This window comes from Nelusetta ayraudi, unplaced genomic scaffold (assembly GCF_046127955.1).
Source record: "Nelusetta ayraudi isolate G7.1 ecotype Tasmania unplaced genomic scaffold, CSIRO-AGI_Nayr_v1 ptg000026l, whole genome shotgun sequence".
Lineage (NCBI taxonomy): Eukaryota > Metazoa > Chordata > Actinopteri > Tetraodontiformes > Monacanthidae > Nelusetta > Nelusetta ayraudi.
Window position 1 is genome coordinate 10714040 of NW_027466076.1, and position 15490 is coordinate 10729529.

The 15490-nt window shown below is 43.6% G+C and overlaps 3 protein-coding genes across 3 annotated transcripts; all 3 read left to right on the forward strand.

Annotated features, from left to right (window-relative positions):
• Positions 1-211: 211 nt before the first annotated feature.
• prkab1a (protein kinase, AMP-activated, beta 1 non-catalytic subunit, a) lies at positions 212-6190 on the forward strand. Its single transcript, XM_076029835.1, has 8 exons — positions 212-372; positions 1602-1769; positions 1847-2016; positions 2202-2295; positions 2929-3043; positions 3158-3291; positions 4068-4136; positions 4768-6190. Exons 2-8 carry the CDS (start codon positions 1635-1637, stop codon positions 4843-4845), a joined length of 795 nt encoding a protein of 264 aa, XP_075885950.1. The 5' UTR covers positions 212-372; positions 1602-1634; the 3' UTR covers positions 4846-6190.
• A 1508-nt stretch (positions 6191-7698) lies between these two features.
• Positions 7699-9089, forward strand: LOC142890639 (phospholipase A2-like). The gene is made up of 4 exons (XM_076029844.1): positions 7699-7812; positions 7903-8050; positions 8153-8286; positions 8397-9089. Exons 1-4 carry the CDS (start codon positions 7764-7766, stop codon positions 8513-8515), a joined length of 450 nt encoding a protein of 149 aa, XP_075885959.1. The 5' UTR covers positions 7699-7763; the 3' UTR covers positions 8516-9089.
• Positions 9090-9978: 889 nt separating this feature from the next.
• Positions 9979-10992, forward strand: LOC142889892 (phospholipase A2-like). The gene is made up of 4 exons (XM_076028567.1): positions 9979-10110; positions 10214-10361; positions 10455-10588; positions 10701-10992. Exons 1-4 carry the CDS (start codon positions 10011-10013, stop codon positions 10817-10819), a joined length of 501 nt encoding a protein of 166 aa, XP_075884682.1. The 5' UTR covers positions 9979-10010; the 3' UTR covers positions 10820-10992.
• The last annotated feature ends 4498 nt before the right edge of the window (positions 10993-15490 follow it).

Consider the following 15490-nt stretch of genomic DNA (forward strand, 5'->3'; position numbering starts at 1 on the left):
TCCATTTGAGACGTATTTATTGACAACGCGGGGATTGGTCACCATCTAGCGTCAACTTTATGTAACTACATCTTTCTTTCCGGGTGTCTGTGGAGGTCAAAACAAAACCATGATTTTAAATGCCAGTTGATTTATGATCATACATTTATGCTAATGCCTCTCATATATTTATGATAATACTGGTTGCGTATCCAGAATAAGGAAATTAACAATTTGGATGCTTACATTTTGAAAGAAGCGTCTCACTGTTACTCGACTGCGCATGCGTGCGGCTAGTTTTGTTGACAGTCATTTTTTTTTGTTGGTCTCCTGAAAGTGGAATGGGAAGAAAATGAGCTAGCAACAGAAGCTGTGTCAACGTACCTTTTCCAGGTAACACGTTGTGTTTCTCTACCCACATATCGTCGCTGTCTTCAGTTTTGGATATGACTTCATTCTGTTTGCCTAGAATGACACCTTACCGGCCGGTGTCGCAGCTTACTGATGCTAGCTGCTAGGTTAAGACTAGCTTATACACAGTTCGCTTTTATTTACGACAATGTGCTGTCGGTTGCAGCAACATTCATTTTGTTCGCTAGCAATATCGCTCTGTCAGATGGTGAACTGAACCGTATTACTTTTTTAGAACCAGAGTCTTATTTTCTCCGCTTCCGTTCAAGTGGGGGGCGACCGTTATCTTTATCTCTTGCAGCATATTTAAACGATAATGTAAACACATCGAACTCCATGCAACTGTAACATGGTTTACACATATACCAGTGACCGGGAAACGAAATATTACTGTAAAATTCAACAATGACGTTAAGGAAATTGTTGCCTTAATGCTTTATCTTTGATACTTGTTTGAAACGTTTTGCCTTGCATAAACATTAAAAGAGTACATCAGAGTCCTGTAATCAAATATAAGTACGTTGCAAAAATGGCGAAAGCCCTAAGGCTTCTTGTACGTAAATAGCGCTTCTTGCAAGGTCACCTCTAGTCGCCTGCCTAAATTTCCAACAGTGATCACTGCAATATGTAATCCATTAGTTTGGTCTGACTAAAGGTTATTCTACAATTCACTTGTGCTGCCGGCACATATTTAATAAAACGTTAGAACATTAGTATAATAACAGTAGTAATTCATGCAAAAAAAAACAAACAAACAAACAAAAGAAAAACCTTGTTGATCGTTATGAACTCATTGATAAGTTAAACATTTTGTCAAATCGATTTGGCTCTGGTTTGATATTAAGCTGAATTGATAATATGTAACCTTAATTATTCACTCAGTTATAAAGATCTGTACTCATAGCACTGCAGGTCTGACTGCATGCTTTATTGGATCTGTCACATTCAGAGTTAACTGTTAACGCTGTCACTTTGGCCTTCCAGCAGCAGCTGCAAACCTTTTCTCATAGGAAAAAAACAACAACATCTTTACCACCAAGGAGAACTTTGAGTGCATTCTTATTTTAGTTTTCATGATTGAACAAGCTATAACTAAATCAGATCCTGCTACCAGTTCACCGACAGAAGCTACCAAGAATACGTTGCTTCGTTCGATTGCTGTGAGATCTCTGTTTAGCTGCCACTTCGATCTCACATGATCTCACCCACAGTAACCTTGAGCCAGTCTTGAAGAGAACAGCGTCATGGGGAACACCAGCAGTGAGAGGGCCGCCATGGGCCAGGGCTCGGACAAGGCTCAGCGGGGAGGGAGGGAGAGGCCCAAAATCCTGATGGACAGCCCAGAGGACGCTGACATTTTCCACAGCGAAGACATTAAAGTGAGTTGTGCCGCTTTCCTCGCTCGCAGCCACATTCTTCGTGCCTACTTGTGTGCTAAACGTGCCAAATGTCGCAGGGTCCCTCGGAGAAGGAAGAGTTTCTCGCGTGGCAGCAAGACCTGGAAGCGGATGACAAAGGGCCGACTTTAGACAGGCCGACAGTCTTCCGCTGGACCGGCGACGGAAAGGAAGTCTACCTGTCCGGATCCTTCAACAACTGGGCCAACAAGATTCCGCTCATTAGAAGGTGAGGGAAGTCTGTCAACAGTTCTGTTTACTCCTGAACTCGATCGAGATGTCCGATGAAACGGCTCAGGAAATCCTTTAGGTGCCTGAATGTCAGAGCGGCTCCGCAGAGTCAGGCGGTGAGGAAAAAGAGAAGAGCCGTATTAACTCTGCCTCCCCCCCCCCCACCCCTGTCATCCGTCAAAGTCAGAACACCTTCGCGGCCATCGTTGATCTTCCTGAGGGGGAGCATCAGTACAAGTTCTACGTGGACGGCCAGTGGACCCACGACCCAGCAGAGGTCAGCGGCTGTTCACACTGCAGCTCTTACGATTTCCTGCTGTGTCCTAAATCACCCGGCACGCAACATGAAATGTATAATTAAGAAGGTCGATGCTGTGAATGTAAACGCAGAATGCTTTTGCGTCATGTTTTGACGCAGTGTAACCGAAGAAAAATGAGACACACAGGCACATCAGAAAAGTATTCCTTCGACCTCTCATAAAAGTAGCAGCGTTTCTTTTGGTTGTAATCATTATAACGCTCAGGGTCAAGTTCCTAACAACGGTCACAACTAAGTATGTTAGGTTTGGACGTTGATCTTCTTTTTTTGTAATGGGTTTGACGTCTTTGTAGAAAAAAAAACTAAATATATTTCTGCTTAAAAAATTGATTAGTTAATTGAACAAATTAAAATATTTTTGGAAAAAGATAAATCACACATTTTTTTTTTTCAATTACTATGAAAATACCCAATACTGTACTTGAATGTCATGCATATATTATATGCAGTCCACATGAGTATTAATAGTGTGAAAGGGCGCCCGTGAAGTTGACGGTCTCCACCCTTGGCCGTTCTAACCATGAGGATCATTGTGTTGTGGCGCCTGTGGTGAGTCGGAATGCAGTGATTGCTCTGTGGTTTTCCTCACAGCCTGTCATAACCAGTCAGATGGGCACCGTCAACAACATCATCCAGGTGAAGAAGACGGACTTTGAGGTGTTCGACGCGCTGATGGTGGACTCGCAGAAATGCTCCGACATGTCCGGTGAGTTCTGATGGCGCCACGTTCTCCTCTGCCCTGTTCCATTACATTAAAAAAAAATAAATAAATAAATGAAAGGCCTCGATTGACACGATCCGTTCCCCTCGTTCCCGCCAGACCTGTCTAGCTCTCCTCCTGGCCCCTACCATCAAGACGCTTACATTCCCAAACAGGAAGAGAAGTTCAAATACCCTCCCATCCTCCCCCCTCATCTGCTCCAGGTTATCCTGAACAAGGACACTGGGATTTCTGTAAGTCTTCACCTTTTTACTTTTTCTCTCCTGGTTTCTCTTTCTTCCCACAAAACAAGCATTGTAACCAAATACCGATAAATCTTACATCACCTTCCTTTATTCTAGTAGATACTCAGTGTTGGTGAGTAATCTACTATCTATCCATCACAAGTAATCCACTACTGTAATTTTTTTTTTTTTTAGTAACGGAATAAGGGTTGTTGCTGTGGCAAACCTGGTAACTATATCACAATTACTTTATCAAGTAACAATTCCGTTACTCTTCTGAAATATTTCGCAAGATAAAAATGTCTCATTATCCACAAAATGTCTGAAATTCAGAAAAACAACCAAAACCACCGGTGTCGCAGATTGGTGACGCAGCCGTGCGTGCAACGTCATTGAAATGCGACGGCGCACCAAAACAAGCGTGGCGGCGGCAAAAGAAAAAACAGCGAAAACAAAGGAAATACAAACATTATTTTGAGTTCATCTCGTCTACATCAGAGAATATTGTGGTTCAGTAGTAGTACAATAAGTAATTACAATACTTTTTAACGAGTAATCAGTAGTTGGATTACTTTTATGGAGTAATCCCAACAACACTGTAGATAATATTATATAATCATTCCGCAGAGTTGTATCTTGAAAAAAAAAGAATTGTGGTTAATCCATGAATGACACTGAACACATTACTTGCAAATGTGTTTTTGCACATTCATTCAATTAAAGCCACAAAAGTGACACTCTACTCTTTTCTTTTCTTTTCTTTTCTTTTTTTTTGCCCTCTCCAGTGTGACCCCGCGCTGCTGCCAGAACCGAACCACGTCATGCTGAACCACCTCTACGCTCTCTCCATTAAGGTGAGGTACTGATCCGGCTGTCAGACAGGCGCCACACAAACGCACCTGTGTTTATTTTTTTCTCTGCGCCGCCGGGTGTCCAAACTTGGCGAGTGACCTCCCTTTCGTTAGCGTTTATTATAAAGAAAGAAAAAAAATCTGTGAGCTGCAGCAGCTGCGCCGCAGGTCTACCCCCCCCCCCCCCCCCCTCCTCCTCCCCTTTAAAGATTGGGTCTTTAAAGTGCCGCCTTAGATAACGCGTGCCTCTGCCAATGGGAGGGCAGAGGGGCGTGTAATTGCCCCCCTTTTCCCCACATTTAGACTGGAAAAACCAACAGCGCTGTCGGGTCATAAATGTGTTGGGCTAAATTGGGGAGGATGCTGAAAAAAAAAAGTAAAAAAAAAAAATAATAATTTCTGCATTTCTGTGAAACGGTTGCCTCGCAGCAGTGGCAGAGATTATGTTGTTGGCTCGAAAAAAAAGTCGGGGCTGCTTTGTGTAATTTACGTTGCCTCAGTTTTGCTGGGACTGTTTATTTATTTTTATTTATTTTTTTATTATTATTTTTATTTTTATTTCCCCCCCCCCACACATATTCGGAGTAAATCTTTCCCTCACTTGCGTTTTCCTTTTCCCTTTTCTCATCCACAGGATGGAGTGATGGTGCTGAGTGCGACGCACCGCTACAAGAAGAAGTATGTCACCACCTTATTGTACAAACCCATCTGATCAGAGACTCCTCCCCCTCCCCCTCCCCCTCCCCCTACCCCTCCCCCACTTTCTGTCTTCACTCCCGTCCCAGTATGTGTACCCGAGCGTTGGGCGCAAGATAATCTCCCCCGTCCGTTAGTTTGACAACAGAGGAAACAGGAAATTCCACAAAGATCTAAGTTATAACCGCAAAATCAAGGCGCGGGACTTCCAAGAGTTCAATGCAAAAGCCTGCAGGGTCGCCGTTTAGGTGCGACTGTCAGTCCAAACACCCCAACATCATATCTGACACACTTTGTGTTTATCCCGTTATCTCCTACGCGGGGGTTTTATCCTGTAGTTGCTTCAAGGCCAACATAACCTGCCTTCATCTATTCACTAACTCACACCGCGGTCGACAGCAACACAGCTCTTTGCTTATGTAAACACAAATGGGGAGTAATTCAGTGCCCTGGCGTACCTGTGGCGTGTGCTGAACGGGATCGTGCACGGTGGGGAAAGGCGACTTGGGACACTCTGGGATGAGAAGAAGAAGGAGAAGAGGAAGAAGGAGAAGGAGAATACCTTTGTTGATCTCACGGTGGGGAAATGTGCATAATTACAGCATAAAAAAACAGAAGCCCGTAGAAGGGACTCGAAGAGGAGATGCGCCGTGGACGTGTGATTTGTTCAGTTGAGTCTTTCGTCCTTCTCCTGCATGTCCACCGTGTGGCGTGTTTTCTCTCCGGAACGACATTCCCGTGACGGAGCGACATTCCCGACTGATCCGAAGTGACTGGCATTATTGTAACCGGTAATAAAGCTGGTTAGCAGCTCTGGTAGACTTTTAGTTTTGCACTACGGCGCCCCGAGCACGTTGAGCAGGATATACATACAGTGTATGTGCATGCACTGTCACCCGTCTGAGCATCTACCAGGTCTCAGTCGTCTCTGCACTGACAACACATTTACAAAGTGACTTGATTCCATACAGACTGGATGATTTTCTGACTGACTTTGTTGAGATATTATTATTACTATTATCATTATTATTACATTGTTGTGGGCCATTTTTTTTTTTTTAATGAAGTAGATGAGGTTGGTTTTATGGTTTCACTGTTTTTGATCGACGCTGAAGGCCAGTAGAGTCCGACAATCTCCGGTGTGGATATTATTTTTTAATGCACATCAATGGTCCATTTAGAAATTGCACTTGAGTACTGTTAGAAACGTTGTTGAGCCTCTGGGCCACGTAGCTGTGTACATTTCATGCCACACTGAAAACATTTATGACAGAGTGCGGCGTTTGGTTTGTCATTCTGTTAAAACACTCACCGACTGATTTTTTTTTTGCTGTATTTGTGTATTAAAAAAAAGTCACACACTCTGTGAAGCTCCTTCTTCTGTGTTTTCTAGCTGTTGCCTACGGCCTGCCACTGACCCCACATCTCAGAAGGTCGAGATAAAATGCACAACACAGGACGTCAGTCAGCCTTTGTGATGACGCCGACTGGCGCCTATGTTTGTTGTTCCAAAAAATATGGCTCACTGAGCACCTTGTGTTTAGCAACATTCTTATTTGCAGTACACTTCAGTCTGGGATTTTCCACGCGTCTGTACATATGGCTGGAGTCTGTGTGTAGTCTTCTGTAGGCTTATGGCTACACGGGCTGTAGAGATGTTAAAGATGTACTCTTAGTAGTGTACATGGTAATGTATGAAAATACACTCATTTATTTCAGCTTGAAAATCACTCTTTTTATGATATTCAGTCCAATTCACCAATTCCGACCGATGAGTTAATTAAAAAAAAATAAAAGAAAAAAAAGGCAGTTGTGCATGTTTTTATGCTGAAAACATCTTTTGGGAAAAGTTTCCTCTTTGATGCTGTTGGAACTCACTTTGGTCTGACAGCGAGCGTGAATAATTGCAGGTAATAAAGCTGTTGCTTGGACTATGCTGCACTACTTGACGGTTAATGGAAGGGTGATAAGAAATTAAAAATGTCAAGTCTCTTTTTTTTCCCCGCAAACACAATATTTTTTGTAAACTGCAGGTGTAAAAGCGTTGGCTGAATCAATAAACATGCAGCAAACGTGAGGGGGTGCACGTCCCCGCGATCCATCTGCTTTTTTTTTTTTTTTTTTTTTTTATATAATCTGCGAAAGGTTAATCATCAAACCTTTGAAAGAAAAATACTGGCAAAGTTTAATGCTTCACTTGCGTTTTTTCGTGCTGGCAGTGGCATAAAAAAAAAAAAAAAAAAAATCCTAAAATTGCTTCGTCACTGCATCCCATTCACGGGGATTAACTGCAGCAGCGGGTTTAAGTGTATTTTCATTTTACAAAAAAATGATTTTAAAATGCCAACCACTCACAAGTGCCAACACGTCTCTGCATCCTCTCTCTGCCTGTCACTTTTGCACATCAAACATTTAAGATGCTTTAATTGCATCAGGATTATTTCTTGTGTAAATCAAATACTTAGTATTTAGAAGACTAAACAAAACAAAAAAGCATACAAAAATATTTCACCATCTGCCTTGAGGATACATGTGTTTTAACCCACATATATATATGATTATTATTATTCAGTCTGTGCATGCCATCTACATTCTGGATCTTCCACTTCTTTGTTATTGGTTTAGGGTTGATCTACGCTAAATTAAATAAAAAGGAATAACTGAAAGTCAAGTGTTGAATCTCTTCAATCATCGTTGGCTGTGGTTCCTGCGTGGCCGAGAACCTGCAGTCTAGATGGAACGTCGCACCCAGCAGCGGGGACCGCAGCTCGGGGAGGTTCACTGAGATTGCGAGTGCGCTGCGAGGCGTGCGAGCGTGTTCCATGTGAACAGCTGGCGGAGCGGCTCCCAAGGTCTCCGGCTCCATATATATACACCCGAGGACGGCTGACGTCTCACAGCGCACGCGGCTCCACTGACCGATCAGACCCGAGGATGAACAACCTCCGTGCCGTGTGTCTTTTGGCTCTGAGCCTCTCTGTGGGTGAGTCCAACCCAATCCGAAACTGCTGTTTGGCCGTCCCGAGAGGCGTTAAAGCAGATTTCTGATTTGTCTTTGCTTGTCCTGCTCCAGCCCAGTCCTTGGACTACAAGGCCCTCAACCAGTTCCGGAGTATGATCCTGTGCGTTATGCCGGACAGTTGGCCCGTCTTTGACTACGCCGACTATGGCTGCTTCTGTGGAAAAGGAGGCTCCGGCAACCCAGTGGACGATCTGGACAGGTCAAAATTCACTCGCCTCCGCTTCGGACCAACATGACGGAGCAGCAACTTGTCAGCGTGTTGTAAGAAATTTGCCGACGTTTGGCTGTGTTGGTCCCGCAGGTGCTGCCAGGTTCACGACCAGTGCTACACGGATGCCATGCAGCACCCGGAGTGCTGGCCCATCCTGGACAACCCCTACACCGAGTTCTACGACTACAGCTGCGATGAGGGGAACAAGAAGGTCTCGTGCGGCAGTGAGTAGCGCTGGAGAAGCTTTCAGACTCACCCGTCCTGTTTCTCAACTGACCCGTGCTGTTTCGAGGTTTTTGGGTCACCTCAGACCGGTCGCTCTTTTCTCTTTCAGGCGATAACAACGAATGCGAGATGTTCATCTGCGAGTGCGACAGGAAGGCGGCCGAGTGTTTCGGCAGGTCTCCCTGGAACCCTGAGCACGAGCACCTGCCCAGCGAGCACTGCAAATAGATCCCCTTTTGGTTTGATCAGGCAATGTAGCATGAAATACGATTTCAAAATCCCACCTCTCAGCTCACCCCATCTGCTGTTTCATGATAATTACAAACAAGAGAAGTCTTGATAGTCTTGTATTATTTCTTCAGATTCTTTTGACCTGCCATTACCAGAGTGGAATCTTTAAATTTTTTTTAAATTTTTTACCATGAATCATGCGACGAACACGTGTCAAATCACTGCCCAAAACACCACCACTCTTCAGCCTATTGTGCCACCTTACCTGTGTATGGAATGAACGCTGACCTGACGATCTTGCTATTTAATGATAACCTTATTGTAATTTATTTGCACATTCATATATTTTGAAAAAAAAAAAAAACCCAACCCTACATGAAGTATATTTATCCTCAACCAATCGCTAGGGTAACACACATTCCGACTCCTGCTCCATTGGTGGCGCTGGGCCTAAAACGTCTCCTTCCTCCTTCTCTTATCAACACACGCCTCTCAGAGTGCCCGATACTTGTGAAAAAAAAGTTCTTGGCTTTTGTGTCTATTTGAAAATAAAAACCAAGAAAAACAAAAATCCATATACTTTATATTGTTGTTGTTGTTGTTGTTGTTGTTGTTGTTACATTGCTATTATATAATAGCTCCCAGAAGTCCCACACATTTCTCATGTCATCAGAATGTTGTCATTGAGCATACAGTATTTTGAGAGCTAGAATGGAGAGAATACATTGCCTTTATTTATCCCACAGGGAAATTTACATAATCACAGCAACATGTAGCCCAATAGCAAAGAAAACAACATATTGATTAAAAATAAATAAATGAACAACATAAAATAAACTTTTTATAGAGTAAGAAAGGAAGGAACGTATTAGCCATTAGTTGGTACTGTTGAGTATTGTTAATCTACTTTTCACACTGCAGAAAAGAGCAAATGGAGATCCAATTCAAAGGTCATGAGTTGTTTGTCCTGCACTCTTTGACAACTGGATCCTGCAGAGGTGTGTTTTTTTCCTTTTCTTTACAAGGGCCATTACTGTTCTCATTAAAACACTGAGGTCAACATCTGGGAGTAGGAGACATTGCAATGCTATTCGTTGTGTTGCATAAGAACACCTATATCCACAAAAGACACATCACGGATGCACTTCGACAGTTTACCGAATTGAAGCAGGCGGCCGTCAGAGAGACTCGGGACAATTTCCTCAGCAGCAAGATTTGGCTTGGACGTGTCCACAGGACAAAAGGAGGAACGCAGATGCCCCTGGGGAAAACGATCTCTGTCAGTTATGATAATAAAGGAAGAGTTTCAGTGACTTCATGACTGACTTGTTTTACATAACACCTTTTTGTCTTGTTCCTCCCTTCTTTCAAACTGGTTTTAGCTTCTTCTGACCAGCCCTGTGTCAGCCACTCCCCAAATATAAGGCAGGCAGCATTTAAAATCATCAATAGCACAGGGCATTGCCGGATTCGTGTTTACTTAGGCGACAGGATGTTGAAGCTCTCAGTGCTGATTCCTATGGTAGGTCTGCTGGTCGTGCTTAAGCTCAGACCGTTTGGATGGATTATCACCTTTCCCGCAATCAATACAAGTACGTGTTGTGTTTGTGTTTGTGTGTATATGCAGCTTTTTATTCCACCAGAAGTGTATTCGTGGATTTTGAAATGAATAAATGTTGCTCGTTTGTGCTTCAGCCAAGCCTTTTCATCTGGTGGGACTTGGCCAGTTCCGGAGTATGATCCTGTGCGTTAAGCCGGATTGCTGGCCCGTGTTCGACTACGCCGACTACGGCTGCTACTGCGGACAAGGAGGCTCCGGCAACCCAGTGGACGATCTGGACAGGTCAAAATTCACTCGCCTCCGCTACAATGCAGAGCAGAAACCTTTCCGACGCGTCGTGAAAATATGCGACCTTTGGCTGTGTTGGTCCCGCAGGTGCTGCCAAGTTCACGACCAGTGCTACACGGATGCCATGCAGCACCCGGAGTGCTGGCCCATCCTGGACAACCCCTACACCGAGTTCTACGACTACAGCTGCGATGAGGGGAACAAGAAGGTCACGTGTGGCAGTGAGTAGCGCTGGAGAAGCTTTGAGTTTGGTGAAAAGATTCACCATTCCTGTTTCTCCAATGATACATGGTGGCTGGAGGTTATCAGATTGGTCACTTTTTTGCTTTTCAGACGCCAACAAGGAATGTGAGATGTTCATCTGCGAGTGCGACAGGAAGGCGGCCGAGTGTTTCGGCAGGTCTCCCTGGAACCCCGAGCACGAGCACCTGCCCAGCGAGCACTGCCAGTAGATTGCTTTTGTCATTTTTGTTGAAATTTTATTTCATTTATTAAAAATAAAGATAATAATCAAATAAAATTTCTGTTTGAAGTATATCCACAATATAAACAAATGGCAAGGTTAAATCACATTCTGACTCCTGCTCCATTGGTGGAGTTGGACCTAAGACATTTACTCACCTGACGCTTATGAATGAAATGTATTGGCTTTTGTGTCTATCTGAAGATAATAAACATCCACGTGATAAAATGTTTTTGTTTGTTTTGTTTTTTTTAAATCAATCTCTGTGAAGTGTTCAGCTCCCCAGTAGTCAGTGAATCAGGGATCACAGCTGTTGCTGCAGCCCATGAGTCTTGGGGCTGATGTTCAGACACTACTAAATGTCAGAACTTCAAGCACCGGCAGCTGTTTCCTGGCTGCTTGCCATTAGGCAGATGTAGCTGCTGTTTTGTTTTTTTGTTTTTTCAAAAGCAGCTATTGAAAGAAGCTAACTAGAGCTGTGTCTTCTACTCTTATCAAGTGCACTCTCACAAGTTCCACAAATACAGCACACTTGTGTTCACACTGGCCAAAGGAACCAGCTTCCAGTACACGCAGCTCTATGCTCTGGCTCGCCCACCAAGCTATTATTTCCCAATGAGACATTCCTTGGAGAAATCTTCCAAAGAAGCAGCTATTGTGAAACACAACACTCCAGGTCTGCCAGCCGCCAGCGGCGTGCACAACCACAACTTGTTTTTGAATAATATGATAGAAGGAAAGTGCTTTGAGAGCCACCGAAACCCAACACAACCTGACTGTGTCTTCTGCGTTGCCGCCTTTGTCGGCCTGCTGGAGAGTTGCTCTTTCATGGTGGATCATAACGGGTAGCTAGCAAAATGTAGGACACGAAGGAGCGAAGAGTCTTTGATTGAATTCTGTTCACCACCTGCCCCGAGCAGCGTCCTCATTCCTGTTTTATTTCTATGTTTGGGTCCAGGAGGTATCAGATTATTGCGGCGAACATACAGTATTTGTTAAAATGGCATCAAAGATATTTTAGAAGTGCCTATGACAAATGCAATTTTAAAAAGTTAAATATGATTTCAACATTTTGCAATTGCCTATTTTTGTTCTCAGTTTATTGATTTGGATTTTGCCAGGTCTTTCTGGATCACCCAGCACGAGCCCCTGCCCAGCAAGTACTGTCCGTATATTCCACACCAAGACAATGCATTTGTGTTACAATCTTCTTATTCTTCCCAGGTGTAAATATAGCTACTCATAAAGGCCTAGATATCAGCCGTTTTTGTTGTTGTTTTGCCAAAAAACAAGAAAATGTTGTTCTCTTTAGTTGTAAAATCATGTGGCAAATAGTTTTGATCACATGGCGGAAGTTAGGAAGTTATTGATAACTTCATTTCTATTTATTTAGTATCTGAAATGAATGCAAAGAACAGTCTTTGTATCAAACATCTCTTTTCTTAAAACGATGCGTTTGAACTGACCTGGTGTTCACTAAAAACACATTGTATTGCATCAAAACTTCTTTCATGTTTCATGATTGTCGAGCAGCACACTAATTAATCCCCGCCGAGCTGTGTAAGCGGCTGCAACTACTACTTCCTTGATCAAAAGGTTTGCTGGTTCTCTGTCCTCCATCTGTTGCAGATAGGCTTGGAATGCCTGGCCAAGTTGCAAACATCTAGTAATGTTTTTGTGGAAGCAGCTCAAAAGTGATGCAAAAGCAGTGGCGTGCCAATGTGTTCCTTTTCTCAGGGAAACCATGAGGAAAACGGATCCAAAAGACTTAAATAGGCAACACCTCCTAATGAGAGGCCAATCAGAAAGCAGCAGAAGTCAGTAGCAGCAGCTGTGTCCATTCAGATAATTATGATTTTTAGGAGGAGGTGGAAAAAAACAACATCAAGGGACAATAAAATTGAATAATACTGCTGCGAACTAGAGTATTTGTGAGACTGACAAAATCATGACAATGGGAGAAAATAAATGAAATTCCACTGCTGAGGAAAACATTTAAACACAGGGGGTAAACATCCAGCATCTCAAAAGAAATACTAAACCAATGTTTAAACATTGGTGGCGCAGTGGTCAGCGCTGCCGCCTCACAGCAAGAAGGTCGCGGGTTCGATTCCTGGCCTTGGACCTTTCTGTGTGGAGTTTGCATGTTCTCCCTGTGCCTGCGTGGGTTCTCTCCGGGTTCTCCGGCTTCCTCCCACACTCCAAAAGCATGCACGTGAGGTCAATTGAACACTCTAAATTGTCCATAGATAGAAAGCAGTTGTGTTAATCAGGTGGAAACGTGCCTCAGCTGCGCACCAGCCAAGGACACACTGAACCCAGCAGGCAAGACTGACAGGCGTGCGACACATCTGGATGAATAATATGAGGAACAATATGAAAACAATTTGAAGGTCAAGGACATTACTTCAAAACAAAATGGAAATTAAAGCATAAAACATTCCTGTCTGTCAGACTGATAATAAAGCAAAACTCAACAGGGAGGACTCGGTATCAGGAGAACAGTTGGGAAAATCACCGGACAACTATTTATATTTTGGTCTGATAGCAGCATTTCTCAAGGTCGACGCTGACTGACCTTCAAGAGTATTGACAACCTTCCTAATTGACAGTAATACCTGAAATCCCTGTCATCCTTTTACTGCTGCTGTTTACCTTCTTCTGGCAGCCACATGGCTTCTCACCTCCTGTGCTGCAACTGTACTTTATGAAGCCTCGTCAATTCTCACCAAATTGTAACCAAGGTCCAGCAATAACTCCGGAAATAACTCCATGTTTTTTTTTTTTAGTTAAATTTTCCTTTAAAATATATATATTTTTATTTTTTATTTTTTTCCTTGTCCTGTCTGGCCATAATGACAAGCAGAAGTCTCTCTGAATGTCGATGATGGCTGACAGATTTTATTCTCGAAGCAACATTTGGGCAGCGCCAAGCCTGCTTATGGTGTCAGTGAACGACGTGTCGTGTCTCATCTACCAATGGCACATTCCACAACTGATTAGGAGTATAACACTGAAGTTGAGATGCTGAAAAAAAAAAAACAAACAAGTAGCAGATATTAGTGCCCAACTTAGCAGCATGACGGCTGAAAGCCAGAAACACAAACTGCACAAACAGAACACAAAAAATTTTGTTTCCAGAGATAGAGTTGCGGCTCACCCTGTGAAAAAGAAAGGTGCAAGTCAGCAGAGCCCCGCTGATATTTAAGTCCACACTTTATTATACACTGGTCATTCCCCACCTCCACTCTGCCGTCCAGGAACAGGCCCTTATTGGCACCGATACTCTTGATGCTTTTTATGCTAACCTTCAAGATGACCCAAACCGCTCCACCTTCCAGCCATTGTCTTATGGTTACAGAGCTGTCCTCAAGATCCTCCATATGCGTCAGGGAAGCTCTACTAGTAGGAGTCTTGGGTGTGCCAGGATGGTTGGAAAGACACCTGAAGTTGTTCCGGCAGGACAGTCAGTCATTCTTAAAGGCATGGCCAATGTTTCTAGTGCTCATTCTGACGAGTATGCCATTGACCTCCTCCTTACCAAGCGGCCTCTTGGTCTCAGCCAGCTTGGTCAGTCTGCCAAAGAAACAGCCTTGACGTTTACCGGTTGTATTAAAAAAAGAGAAACAGAACATGATATTGGTATTCCATCCAAGACAATATTGGCAGATGTCAATGCTGTGGTACGGGTGATACACAAAGAACAAACAGTAACGGAATCAAGCCTACCTGACATGCAAAGGAAGTCCCCCCCCCCCCCCCCAACCAGCAAAACTGAGTTTTGATTTTGGAGACTCAACCTTTGTCAAGTGTTTCTACAAAGGTGCATGGTTTTCCCACACTTGAAGGGGAAAGGACTTCACAAAAGCAGAGGGATTCGCTCAATCCTTTTATTCAGTGGTCAAATAAGGATGGTGCAGGTGAAAAACCTTTAAACACACAACACAAAACAATGTAAATAAAAATTATTTTTTCTTTTGACCTAAATAAAAGCGTTGCACTCAAGCAAAATAGAATAGAAGAATAAAATAGAATCCTCATTTCTTTTTTTAAACTTTATTTTAACAAAGCAAACGGTCTATTTAAATTACTTTTTGGCAGCATTCCAAACAAAAGCAACTTAAATTTCTTGTTGACAAATTAAACAAGTGTTTCCGTTTTTCTTTAAAAACCAAACAAGACGATCACAATTTTCACATGGACCAGTTCAGCAGACCAAGCAATCTTCAAGCTGGACCTTACCGGTAAGCCTCTCTCGTGCGAGTCCAGTGTCCCATGCGTCTTAGTTTCGTTTGGTTTCGTTTGGTTTGGTTTGGTTTGGTTTGGTTCGGTTTCGTTTCGTGTGCCTGCTCCTGTTCTCGGCTTTGCCTCGCTCTCTGCAGGCTGGCAGCGGTTGTCTCTTTTAACGTGCAAGCTTGCAATCAATGTGATTTTGATCACCTGGTCAGGCGCACCTTCGGGCGACGACAACGCACGCGCAAACCAAACCGAGAAGCGCGGCTTTCGCCACGCCCCCCAGCCGACTGCCGCAACATGGAAGCGCGGCTTTCGCCACGCCCCCCAGCTGACTGCCGCGACACAGCCGGTTGCCGCGACAACCTTACATCCTGAATGGAAAGACTGACTAACGACCATGTTTGCACTCCGTGCCAGAAGTCTT